General features: G+C 42.1%; 1 protein-coding gene across 1 annotated transcript in view; it reads right to left on the bottom strand.

Moving 5' to 3' along the window:
- Nucleotides 1–13,791, bottom strand: part of LOC113036523 (uncharacterized) — a 61,501-nt gene that overhangs the window by 9,888 nt on the left and 37,822 nt on the right. The window contains exons 3-8 of the mRNA XM_026192923.2: nt 12,418–12,481; nt 7,725–7,973; nt 6,317–6,377; nt 5,098–5,228; nt 3,689–3,808; nt 3,206–3,319 (exon numbers count right to left, since the gene is read on the bottom strand). Coding sequence (XP_026048708.2) covers nt 3,206–3,319; nt 3,689–3,808; nt 5,098–5,228; nt 6,317–6,377; nt 7,725–7,973; nt 12,418–12,481 — 739 coding nt within the window. The remainder of the gene's footprint in view (nt 1–3,205; nt 3,320–3,688; nt 3,809–5,097; nt 5,229–6,316; nt 6,378–7,724; nt 7,974–12,417; nt 12,482–13,791) is intronic.

Genomic DNA, 13,791 nt, shown 5'->3' on the forward strand with positions numbered 1-13,791 from the left:
GAGGAAGGAAGGAGTGCATTTGAATAAGGGAAAGGATGGCAAAGCCGGGGGTTGGACAGAAATAAAAATGAGGCTGCCATGTGTGGTTCTACCCATCTGACAAGGAATTTAAAACAGGAAAAACATCACATTCAAACAAAGAGAAGCTCCCCACTTAGGGGTTAACCATGCATAACTTAAAGAGGGCATCATAACGTTTCCCATGCATATCTCTGTGGTGTATATCTCTGTCTCTCTCATAACCTTTTTTCATTTACCTAACCCTACAGAAGAACCATTTTCCATTTTCCTGACCCCGAACAACAATAATCCTGCCAAGTTAGCGGCACATCTCCAAAAATGAGACGGAGAATTCATAACAAACAAAGAAGCCTTTAATTAATATTGGTTATATATATAAATCTAGTCTGTAAACAAAGCTATGTTGTGGTTTTGGTTGTCATTCCTTGCAAGCCTAACAATCTTCTTGCTGTATGTTCCCTGGAGAGTCCCCCCCCCCGCACAACACATAGCCTGCAGAGATAGGCCGCCTCTCTGACTGTTAATCAAGCGAGCAACAAACAACAAGAGCAAAAATAAACAAAACTTTTATTCCCCCGTTCATCCCTCTGCTCTCACTCTTTGATAAAAATGCTTTCTGCTGAATTGTTTACATGCCACAGCGCTGTTTATCCTGCACAAGGTGAAAGCTGAGGATGTGGAACTGTTCTTGTTTACAGACAGCTCTGAAAGACCATAACCCGTGTGATCCAATCTCACCTGCCGTCACGCACACCCACCCACCCACCCACACACACACACACACACACACACACACACTGCAGACCACACGACCAAGAAACCCAGACTGTTCTGACAGCTCTGCTCAGCTTGACCTTTAGCCGCGTGCAGATCAAAAAATGTATGCGGCTGAGTGAGCGGGAACTAACGCAGTCTTTAAAACATTTAACCTACAAACAGACATATTTAAGTGTGGTTTACTTGTATTACACCAAACCATGATGTTAAGCAATTCAAAGAGGCATCAGGTCATCTGTGCCTGTGAAGGAACTTTCTATAATGAGTGAAAAAATAAACCCAAAAAAAATAACCCCAAACCCCCCCCCCCCCCCCCCCAAAAAAATAAAAAAATCCCCTGATAACATCAGAGAAAGCCCAGATTACAGGATTGGGATCATGGGAACTATACAATCCAGCATTTCTGAGCTTGATGCATACTTGTGATTGTTAGTGGAGATATCTCCGCCTGTCTTTCTTTTAAGGGGGACAGTGTCTGAATATAAGGATGAACCGCTACGTTTAATGATTTGACATCTTTCATACTCACAAAAAGAAAAAGAAAAACTGTGTTTATGGGAGATCAGAGGGGGGGGGGGGGGCACCTCTATTTTCACCATGGTAACTTGCGCTAACCACACAACCGGAGACCAGAGTTTGGGTTTTCACTGGGCTAATTATTTTCCAGACAACATGCTGTAAGCACGAAATAGATAACAGGCACCCTCCTGAGATGTATCCTACTAGCCTCACTGAAAGGAGCCCTGCAGTGAAGTTATGTGCATTCGGTTGATGCAGAACATGAATATCTTTTTTTATATTCTTACTCCTTTTTTGCTGCCAAGTCCATTTCACACCGCTGTAATTATAGCTAACAGAGCACAGATTTGAAAATGGATTTGTCTTTTGTCATTTATGTCAGAATGGCTTTTGCTCTCATATTTTTGTGCTTTTTAGCCTTTGTATGGAGTTAATAAAATAGTGGCGAGATAACGGGAAAGCTGGGAATGAGACCAGCTGCAAACCTGAGCCTCTGTGTTAGCTTTACAACATATGGGTAAGCTGAGTGACCTAAACCAGCACCCCTATTGCAGAATTACATCTTGTCCTGATTTGCATGTCACAATGATTACGTTTAAATGAAACTGAGCTCTAACACACAGCTGTAACAAGCCACAGACAGGTAAAATCAAAATATTTAAAAAAAAATTTTTTTTTTAAATTAAGTATTTGTAATTGTTTAATTAACAACTATTCTACACAGTGTATGTTTTGTATATCTTTCATAGGATTTTGGCCACCTGTGGTTGTTTAAAATGTGCTACTGTGCTAATTTTGAGTTGAATTGACTATATCCTTCATATTTCTCCAAACCTGTGCCTCTAAACTCAAGGTTGTCAAACTCATTTTACATTGTGAGGCCACTTTGATCTGAAATGGGCTGGACTAGTAAAAGTCCCCTTTCTCTCACTGTAAAGGTGTTTAACTTAACATTTCATTTCTGTCCCATCTTGATAAAAGGAAAAGAGGTGCAATTCACCGATAGAAAAAAGCTGTAAAACATCTAAAAATACATTACAAAATTCAGAATTTATGCCATTCGTTATATTTTCCAAAGCCATCCAGTGGATCAGATTGGAGTCTTTCCCAGGCTGATTCTTCGTGTTTGACACCTGGAGAAGCAGAGAAAGCCCGATGTCGTGTTTATCCAGCAGAATCTGAGTCTGAATAAACGCTTCAGCATGTGTTAGAGGAGACTGCATGTCACAGCGCCCTTAAAGGCTGCTCTTGTCTTTGTGCGATTAAAGTAAAGACAGTCTGGCTTTGCATATTTTTAGGAAAAACATCAGACTACTGTACAGTAAACTGACATCCACATAAGGCCAAGAACAACAATGCCACACCAATCCAGAACACAACTGTGTATTGTTTTTGTGTTTAGCAGCAGTCTCAGCTTACATTCACTTGGCAGACACTTTGCTACTTCTTATTTTTTAACTTTCACGCACATCGCAAGAGAACCGGATGTCACTCCACAAATTCCCAATTATGCGATTAAAGTAATCACATTACATGGGAAAAAGCTCACATGAGTAAAAGACCTGATAATAAATACCTTCAAATTACTGCCATTAAAAAAAGAAACAAAAAAACATGTAATAATTCACAGTGCCACCTCTGCTTATATTAATGCAATCGCTGATTATAAGTGCTCCAACAGAGGGTCTTGATTGTTCTAGTGATACAAATACAAACACACACACACACACACACAGGGAAAGATGTTTAGGCTAATTTAACTTCCTCTGTTGCATTGATTAGAGTCACTCGCTGGCTTTGATCCAATAATAACCAATCACAGACAATCTCACAGCGCCCCAGCCCCTCAGCTCAGTAAGACACGAATGTGAGCAGCATCGACAATCACCATCTGTGCAGGTGTGTCCAGTCCAGCCTTCGCTACAGATGCAGCTGAACCCTGTTTGGTCTTCCACACAGGTCGCGCCGTTCATACACGGGGAAGACAAGCACGCGTGTTCCACTAAAGGGAGGAAGGAGGGGAGGAAAGTGTAAATGAAAAGCTGGTGCAGTTTTTTTCTCTCATAACGGTTATTAACTTTGACAAGCAATATTGTGGAAAAATGTGAATGGCTTATACAAATATAATATAAACAAACTAGAAAACAAACGTTGAAGTAAGAATGAATTTGTAGAGTCACACGCTACACTGGGGTTAACATGTGTGCATGTAAAGACGACTTATAAGTAGGAATTTTCTAAATAACTCCAACAATTTATGATATTTCCTCCTTGTGCCACTCAGTAGTCTTGGCCATCTCTGTGCATCTCTTACATTTGTGTAAACAAACATTACTGAGAGCACTTTTGCTGTTTGTTGACGTTGACTCACCGATGTCACAGTTGCGTCCTCTGAAGCCTTCCTGGCACTCACACTGATACTCGTTGGGCTCTGTGTTCGTACAGGTCCCGCCGTTTTTACAGGGCTGATGGGTGCCACAGTAGTTTAGATCTGAACCCACAAAAAGCTGCGTTTAGTTTTTAGATTTTAGCTCACAGCAAAAACAAAGTGACATAGGGGCGAATAGAAAAATGAATGAGGATGCCTTAGTCTGACTTTATTTCAAGTAAACATCCAGCGAACACACACACACACACACACACACACACACACACACACACACACACACACACACACACACACACACACACACACACACACACACACAGACCTGGTGTATCCAGGTCTGTTCTGTGGGCTGACTGTGCAGGCCAGTAGCTGCAGGGCTTGTTCCTCCATTGTCTTTAATCATTTCCTCGGTGCCCAAGGCCTCTTTGTCTCACTGCAGCTCTTTACAGAGCCTTTCTGAATGCGCAGAAACAGCTTAAGACCCCACCTAGTTAAAAGCAGCCAGCCCAGCCCCGCTCACGTTCACCTTACCCAAGGCTATCACCTTTCTCCTGCACAATACGCTGTCCCGTGGGCACTGGTTAGGCTCCCACACTGGGACAGAGGTAGGAGTCATATGCTGGGATAATGCTGGGCGAACTTTGCTACAGTTTGGTGGGAAAATACTGACGCTCGAAATCCTCGGGGACTTTTATCTTATCTTATACAGAAGATCATGCATGGAGAGAAGTGTGAAGAACCACGCCTCACTAAGACTGCACACACAATGCCTCTCTCTTTGTCTCAGAGCCACACAGACAGGATGAGTTATTGGTCAACATACAATACACGGCAGAGCACTTTCATCTTTACGTATGATGTAGTCTTCTACTGTGTTTTTATGTTAAATGAGTCTTTGGAAGCTCTTGTGGACAACAAAGGATCCATCAGTGTGTTGCTGAATCCAAACTCTTGTAAACCTACGAGTTCATATACAGAAAACAATCAAAAATTTAAAAAGGTGACACAGTAAGTATCTTTAGCATGACATAAAGAAATAAGAGAAATAAGATTAATAATTATGAATAATCATGAATTCTGTATAACTGTGCAAAAAGGTCACTGAGTAGAAGTAAAGCTGGACAGCTGAGAGTTAGTCGGCTCGCTTTTTCCAAGAGTTTCTGTCTAAACTTTTACTTGGTTTTAATTTCATAGTGCCTGCTACGCTGTGTGGTTAAATTTACCTAGTGATTGATCACTCTGTGTGTCTACAAGCCAGCGCAGTATCCTAAACACCAACGACTCCAGTTGCATATCTGAGATACTGGAAAAAAAGGGTGGAAACCCCCTCGCTCGCACATAAACACTTTCTTCTTCTCTACTACAGAAAAGGAGTGGGTCACATGTCGGACCTTTATCACACAGCAGTCCTCCCCAGTTGACGTCGCACACACACTGCCAAGGTTCAGTGCAGCTCCCATACACACAGCCTGGGAACGTCATACACTGGTCGCACAGCTGACCCTTCCAGCCATATTGACACCTAAAAGAAAAAGAAGAAGAAAACATGAGCAGAGAGGCAGATTGGAACAACCACGAATCTCATTATCTGTATTATGAAGCTGCTGTTGCTATGATAGTTATAGAAATCCTGGAGGGATGTTTCGATGATGATTTTATTTGCTTCATTAGACTTCTGTGGAAGAAGCTGTTACTTGAAAATGCTGCACAGCACAAATTAAATCCTTACGTGGGAGCTCATTGGTGTGCAGATCAATATGGACTAAAGTGTTGAGCCACTCCTCTTAAACTTTGAGCTCACTGAATTCCAGTGTGTTACTGTAATAGGATGCAGTCGTTGCAACAAGTCAGGTTGTGAAATTTCTTCCCTCCTAGTTGTTCCACGATCAACTGTAAGTGGTATTATTGCAAAGTGGAAGCTTTTAAGGAGCACAGTGACTCAGTCACAAAGTAGAAAGTCACATAAAGTTACAGAGCGGGGTCACCAGCTGTAGAGTCAGTCTACAGCTGGCTCAACAACAGAGCTCCAGACTTTCTCTGGGTGTAAAAACTGAGCACCAGGATCTTCATGGCATAGCCAAGCAGCTCCTGCAGGTGTAATGCAATGTAGGTGGCCCCTTAGGTTTTGTAGATATAGTGTACATTCAGCCCCACTTTACAACTGAAGTTAATTTATCTGTAAAGAGAATAGATCCCTCTAATGTAATAGCTTCACTAAATCTACACCCACAACACTACTGCTGGACTTACAGGGGAACTAAGTTTGTGTATTTACAGCTTTGTGCATTATTTTTGGATTGAACTTGGTAGAGTCCCTCAATTCATCATATTTAAGTCACCTTTCTCCTGATTGGCTGTTTGTTCCAACCAGAATGCTTTGAACATAAGGTTAGTGTATATTAAAAGAAAAACTCCCATTAATTTGGCTGGCCATTTATGAATGAATGACTGAAGGGTTAGGTTTAAAAAGTTAACCTGCTCATATAAAATCACATTTTTTGTCATCTTCTGGTATTGACTAAAGTTTTCATTACTCAATTTTTATATTGTAACAGTCAAAATAATATTTCATATTTCCAATTTTCTATATCGGTACAAGTATACACTTACTTGCATTCTCCAGGTACATCGCAAGAGCCGTGGGTTTGATGACAGCCCTGCCTGCACACCGCTGCAAAGCCAAAAAAACAAAACACGGTTGGAATCATACCATGACACAATGTTTTTTTATGGAGTAGACGCGTGTATGGCGTCAGAGTATCTGCCACATCATATCAGGGTCAAAAATGCCTTTAATTAACCCTGAAAACGCCCTGAACTTCATCATCAACAGTAACCTGCAGGGGGTAACAGAGCGAGCTTCCTGCCTTCCTGCAGTCCAATCAGTGTCGTGTCGAGGAGGAAGTCAGATGAAGTGAGAAAGGGGTGAGATGGGCAGGGTTGCAGGATGTCCTTAAACTAGCTCTGTGTCCTTCAGGGTTCCCATGGTTTCCACTCTGGCTTCCTCCATTCACTCAGTTCAACCGCTGCAACATGATGGCAGCGCTCCGAGGTCACAGAGTGAGGGCGCTCAGTTGATGAGTCACACAAAATAATCCTCCACACCCTCACCACAGAAGGTAGCCAGCGTGTCTTTGCTGATGGACTGTTTCAGAGAGCAACCGTGTAATGGCCTGAAGTCTTTTTAACACTAAGACAAGCACGTGTGCGGTTATTCCTTATTAATGAGGCCTGTTCTCACCTTGTAGATTGCTATTAAAGCTGTGTGTGAATATTTAGATGACATATCCACAAAACCTTAATCACAATAATAGTTTTAAATAGTTTCAAAGACTAAAGTTAGACAGGAAAACAAAGACGATCTCAAGAAAAATTTGATTAACTTCAGGTTAGGTCAAGAAGGCTCTGTGTTTGTATCTCCTGGCTGGGTGGGACCTTTCTGTGTCAAGATTGCATGATCTAACCTGTATCTGTGTGGGATTTTTTTTCTTTTTATAAGTCCTGCTAGACTCCAAAGATACGTGTGTTAGATTATTAGTGATTCTGAAGTGGAAGTAAGGGTCTTTGTGACCCTGTGATTAACTGGCAAACCTGCACAGGGTGTGTGTGAGACAGACTCCAATATTTTTAGTTGACTTCTTTGATCTGGGCAGTTTACAAAATATGTTTGTGTGTTGAGGAATCTGAAGGGTTTTTTTTCCCACCAGTACAGGCTTTAGTAGTGTAATCCATCGCAGCAAACATTAAGCCTGGGTTTATTTTTCTAATGCTGTACCCCTGTTACTGGATAACTTAATTGTTACCATTGTTGATGGTAACAGTAATACCTACTTAGTATTTAAGGGAGCATTTTTGGCAAAAACATTGTCTTGTTGAGGATTGAAGGAAGAAAATGATTATGTGTTAATATTTGAATGAGGTAGTGACAAATACTGGATTTTTAAAAACACATACACACACAAACAAATGCACAACTTTGAGGAAACACCAGTGGACTCCTTTGTGTTCCTTTTCTTACCTATTTTGCACTCTGGCCCCGTCCAGCCCTCCATGCAGACCTTGGAGCCGCTTTGGTCGCAGTTGAAGTGGCCGACGAAGTCATTGCGGGCTCGGCAGAACTTGTTGCAGAAGGGTCCGTAGTAGTTGGAGTGACAGCGGAAACGAAGTCGGTACTCCAGGCTGAAAGAGCGTCCGTGGTAACGGTAAGTCTGCCACTGTTCACCGGGGTTCAGCATGGAGGAGAGCAGGATTCGCTCGATCAACTGACCTGAGGGAGGAAGGAAGGAAGAAATACTTTCTTTTGTTTGCTGTTCTGACACTGGGAAATCAAAGGGTGCCAAACATCTGGGGAAGGAGGAACTGTGTCCACATTCAGTAGATAAATCTAAACACTCCTTAACATTATTAGCATCAAAGCTGATATGGCACGAGTTCAATCAAATAGTCGCCTGTTAACACATCGAGCAGTTATGGAGCAACATTACCATCATATGGAGTCTGGCTCTTTTTCCATCACCCACTAAGAAAAATATCTGTTTTTTTAGCTGTTTAATGTGACAAGTTACCCACCAGTGCATCACTAACTTTAGTGCTTGCCATTTTGTGCCGAGCAGGTTGTGTACAGGTGATTTATGAGAGCTATTTCACCAAAAAAACAAAAAAAAACAACAACAAAAGAAAACCACTGGATGTTGGAATTTGTGGGATTGATAAAAACAATGAGGCTCTAAAATGCTCTGCAGAGCTGTGAGACACCACAAATATCCAAGGGATCATCCCTATGAGGCAGCTCTTTAACATTTGATTAGCTATTGGAGAGGAGGGGGAGATGCAGAGAGAGGACCAGACAAGCCCCAGGGCAACAGTGGGGCAGTGGCTGCTGCTCCTGACCCCGGAGAGGATTTCCCAGAGGCACTGGTATCCCCAAGTCACTTTCATTGCTCTCTGACAGGGTGTTAACAGACACACAGTACTCAGAATAGGTGTGAGTGTGTCTGTGTGTTGTTTCAGTGTATATGCCATGTGTGTATCTATGAGATGCTAGTGAGGATACAGGCAAAGATTGCATGATAGGAGGACAGAACAGGAAGCCTCATTGGAAGTATGTCAGCAGTGAAGAGAGACTGAGTGTACAGAATGTGCGAGTGTGTGCATGTGTGTGTGTGAGAGAGAGATTCTGCCAGAGGCAAACAGAGTCAAAGAGGAAGGGAAGCAGCTATTAGGACACACGCATAACAAACTGCCTGATGGAGAGATGAGATCACTGCGGTTTGACCCAAAGGAATGAAAACAGGGATACACAGTGGTTGGTGTGTGTGTGTGTGTGTGTGTGTCTGTGTCTGTGTTTTAGCATAAAAAATGGGATGGGAACAGAGCGGACGTTGAGCGGACTGTTAGCTCGGCCGCTGCTCGATTCCTCTGCCGTCGCCTGTAGTCAAACTCGAGGGCCCCGTTTCACAAACACTCATTATGCTACTGCAGTGCATTGTGGGTTTTTCATTATTTTATGACTCTGGCATGGCCGGGGGTTAATTTCATCATCACCATTTCTCTTCCAGAAAAGAAATAGAAGTAAGCGAATTATCATTCAGCACAGCAGGGAAGGTGTGTAACAGAGCCCAATTTTCGCAGTAACGTGATTAGAGAAGATGGTACAATAATATGTGAGGGGTGTGGAGGACCCCAGGAAGAATAGCCTCTCTGGCTGGTGCTAATGGGCATCCTAAAAAAAGAGAGAGAGCAAGAGACAGAAAGATTGATGGCAGAACAGCTGAAACAAGAAGCCCTGAGCTCTTCCTGAAATCACACTTTATAGAAACATAAGCAGCAGAGAAACAGAGATTGTATCTGCAGGGAGTTTTAAAAAAAAGCTCGTTTTCTTGTCTCTGGAGATTGTCCCCCTACTGTCTTGTATTAGCTGTGAAGTGCTTGCCCTTGACAATGGTGAGAAAACACTGCAGGAGAGAAAACACCTCCCTGTGACTTCATTTTGAATCAATAGCCTTGTGGAAGCCAATAGATCAGCTGAAGGTTTTTTTTAATTTGATGTGCATGGGTTCTCATGACATTTCTATGTTTATTTTCAGTTTTCATTCTAGTATAAACTCCCAGTGAAACTATTCTCACATGGATGGGGGACTAAGTCTAAACATGTGTCTTGAACTTTGGTGACAAGCTGGTCGAGATTATAATGCTTCTAATATTGAATTCCGCTTTCGCAGTTTTGTGGCTGTGGGTGTAACATCAGTACAGCTGAAACACGGGGGAGCACAGCAGCAAGTATGCTGTCAAAATCACCCAATGAATACGGGAGCAGAAGGAGAACATGGGAAAAAAAACATTTTAAGATGATTCATATTTACTGAAACATTTCGCTGAGAAAGTTACAAATGTCCCTGTGGGGTTTTTGTTCTGTGAGGGGGAAGAGATGAACGTAGTTACTATAAGCATTTGGTACAGAAGCCCTGTTTTAAAGCTTCAAATTTAGGATTTTGACAACAGCCATGTTGGTTTTTTTGTGGCAGACAGTGGCAGAAAATGCACGAATGTATGGATGGATGGAATTTGACTCTCCAAAAGTGAAGCGCAGATTTATACAAGTTATTTCCTCAGATTATTTCATTAAAGGCACAAACACGATTAAGAAATCTAGTTCAGTGACTAATTAGCGCAAATTGGGAAAAGCAGCAGCCTGTGTCAGCGTCCATCTGTCAGTTAAAGCAGACCTGCTCCTAACTTTAAGCCTTAATTAGTGAGTTATAAACAAACTGCACTGTAACTGTGTTATGAAGGCTGTAGCTTTATTTAAAGCCCCGGAGGTTGATGTTTGGTGCGTACACAAAACATCCAACAGCATGTGAGAAACTGTTTTCTCTGTGCTATTGCCCTGGTGGCAGTAACGCAGTAACAAAGGCACTTTTGCAAAACTTCTGAGCAGGAAAATTTAGTTCAAGAATTAAATAATACATTTTTTGTTGACTAGAAAACCCTTTGAAATCTGGGGAAATGGCAGCACTGCAGAAATGAGATGTTACAAGAACTGCAAGGCCCAAAAGATCAACGCAGGCCTTTTCATTTTTTCTTTATGTACTTAATGACATGTTTATTTTCTGAGTATATTATCCTGTATGTTGTTGTGAAATCGTACTTTGTGTAAACATTCAGTCACTGACTTATGAGTTAAAGCTGATGCAGCCTGGTGTTGCAAAATTTCCAGCCTCCATTAAATTATTGGTTATTACAGAGCGCGTTTACTCATCTTGATGATTGCTCAGGAGGCTGCAGTTTGCTGTTTATTCGATTTTCACTGTTGTAGTGACAGGTGTTTCCATCAGGTCTATATGTCTGTGTCGTGCAATAAAGTTAAATAAAAGACTGTGTCCTTCAAAATAAACATAAAACGGGATAGAGAATATGTAAAACGACTGAAAGAAACTAAATAAAACCAAATAAAGGTGCCAAAACCTGCTGCATATTACCTACTTACTGTGAACTACTGCAGGCATGTATGAAGTTTTATAGTCTGACTGATCTCATTTCATTGCTGTGATACCATCGTGTTTCCTTATCTAAACGGTTACTTGTCAGTATACTCAACAAAAACATAAAGGCCAAAGACCAAAGTTGTAACCAACGGGAATTATCCTTTAACAGATCAAGGTACGCCCCTGCACATTAACACTTAAGCTACATTTTATTTGAAGAAAACTCTGTGAAGGTCACACCGTCTGTGCTCATAGCACATCACATTTTCTTGGTATTTCCAAGAACCGTTTCAGAAGGTACAGTTATGCTCGGTAATCCTTTCTGATTTGCAGCACGGCCCGCTAAGTCCATTCAGACTGCTACCGAACGCCTCTGTTTGGGCTGAGCTAAGCTGTCAGCCTAGTGAACAGCTTTAGGCCCAATGTAAGGGCTGTCAGGAGCTCAGGTGGAAACGGAAGATAATGCAAACAAGATGTAAGAGCGTCGCTGGAGGGCAGAGCGAAGGAGAGACGGAAGGCGAAAGAGAAATGTGAGGTGAAAAGTTTCTCATCCTATCAGCCATGTTCTGGGTAGCACCGAGGTTGAGAGACCGCAGTGCAGTGGTCCCTCAAAGGAAGGATTGTGGCATGACAGGAATGAGGAAGGCACAGAAACATCTGTCTGGCTGTGCTTGTGTGTGTATGTGTGTTGCTTTTTATAGCATGCCGCTCACATTCCCTGTCACGGAGCTTTTCCCGATTATGAGGAGGAACAGCACTGAGATGAGCAGGAAATTAAAGGGTCTGGATAAAAGGCCCACTAAACTCGTTAGATCACAGACATTAAGACACAAAGGATATTTTCACATTGTTTCATCATGTCAGACAGCAAACGCTCATAAACAAGCACCCGTGTTGTTTTCCTCTATAAAACTGTTGATTGTTAATATTTAAACTCACAAGTAACTCTTTTCTTGATAAGATAAAGCTGGAAATGCAGTAAAGACGGCTCCATTTTTTAAACGTGTCACTTACCTTCAACACTTTAATGGTGTTTGAAGCGATGACGGTATATCTTACAAAGGCTCTCTAGCTTCAAACCTCAAAACATGACATGTGTGAGGATGAGGGGAATAATAACACCCTCACAACTTTCCTTCTGTTTATTGTTATTTAATTCAGCCCCCCTTTTATTTACATTCCTGACTACACATGAATAAAAAGGAACGCAAGTATGTGCAAACACACCTTCGACTGAACTCGATGTGTCATTGTCATAATCCAGAGCCTCCAACACCAGTGAGAACGACTTCTGTGGGGAAAAAAACACAGAAACAACACAGTCAGTGTGATGACATGCAGAGGGTTTTTAAAAAAAATAAAATAAATTAAATTACACAAAGAAATTGTTCTCTCCTTCCTTCCAGGCTCTTTTCTCAGACTTTCGAACATGTTTTAGCTCACAATTTTCAATTTCAAATTTAATCCAAGAAATTTGTGTCATTTTGGTCTTTATCAGGATTTAGCTTTCACGATTAAACAGTCCTAGAAACAAATGCATCGGTGTAAACATGGGTTTGCTGAGTAGGCTATGAATGCTGAAAAATGGAAAGGATTATTGGCAACCTCAGGCACAAACTCGCTCATTACAAAAACAAGACCTGATGGGGAAGATGAAATGACTGTCATTGACTTCATGTGAGGCTGATCACTTCACTCCATTCTGGTGTCTGGCCTGATATAAATGTAATAACTGTAGTGGAGTCAGTGTGGCGCTTCAATGACTGTTACGTGCACCCTTTTTTTCTAGCTTTAGTAATACACTTTAATTAAATTCAGAGCTTTAAGTGGACACATAGCCAGCCTATATACTCTTATCTCATAGTGCAGTAGCAGAGGACTAGAGCATACATGACTTTGGGCTTACAGAGATACACACTCTGGATAGATAACAGGTGCTCTTCCTTGTGTCTTCCCCTTTCCTGATGCATTTATTCGTCCTATAGACCAGCTATGAATAATTCAAACCAACATTACAGTTCTTCTCGCTCCCTTTATGGGTTTCTCTATCTCTGTACATTCACCGGCCGATCCCTCCCTCTGCGAAATGCACCACTGCCTGTCATGCAAATCGCTCCACCATGTGCATTGTGGGTAAGGTTCTTCTAAAGGGTTACATGAATGTGTGGTCACGTCTTTGCTGAGGGACAGCACTGCCCGGGTGGGGAGTGGGAAGTGAGGTGCTGCAGGACAAATGGATGGGAAGCAGGTGATGGGCACCGGAGGTGACCGAGTGAGGGAGAGGTTAAGTGCGGTAGGTCGGCCCAAAAACATCCGAGGCAGATAGAGGCACATTTGAAGAGCAGAGGAGAAGATGAAGGGTTGCAATGAAGGCGCAAAATGTTAGGGGAGCGAAAATTGTGCAGCGGAAAGCACTGAGTCAGGAATTTGTTTCAAGAGGATGAGCATCCAGTGTGTTTGAGAGGGGAGGAAAAGGTGAACCAAATGATGGTACAGATAGAGAAAAGGACAGAGAAAAGGGGAAGGGAGGATAATTACTTGGGGGATATGTAAAGAAAAGGGCACAGAAAGGTACAGCAGGGGAAAAACGCCACTGTGGTA

Source organism: Astatotilapia calliptera, chromosome 14 (genome assembly GCF_964374335.1).
Source record: "Astatotilapia calliptera chromosome 14, fAstCal68.1, whole genome shotgun sequence".
In the NCBI taxonomy this organism is placed as follows: Eukaryota; Metazoa; Chordata; class Actinopteri; order Cichliformes; family Cichlidae; genus Astatotilapia; species Astatotilapia calliptera.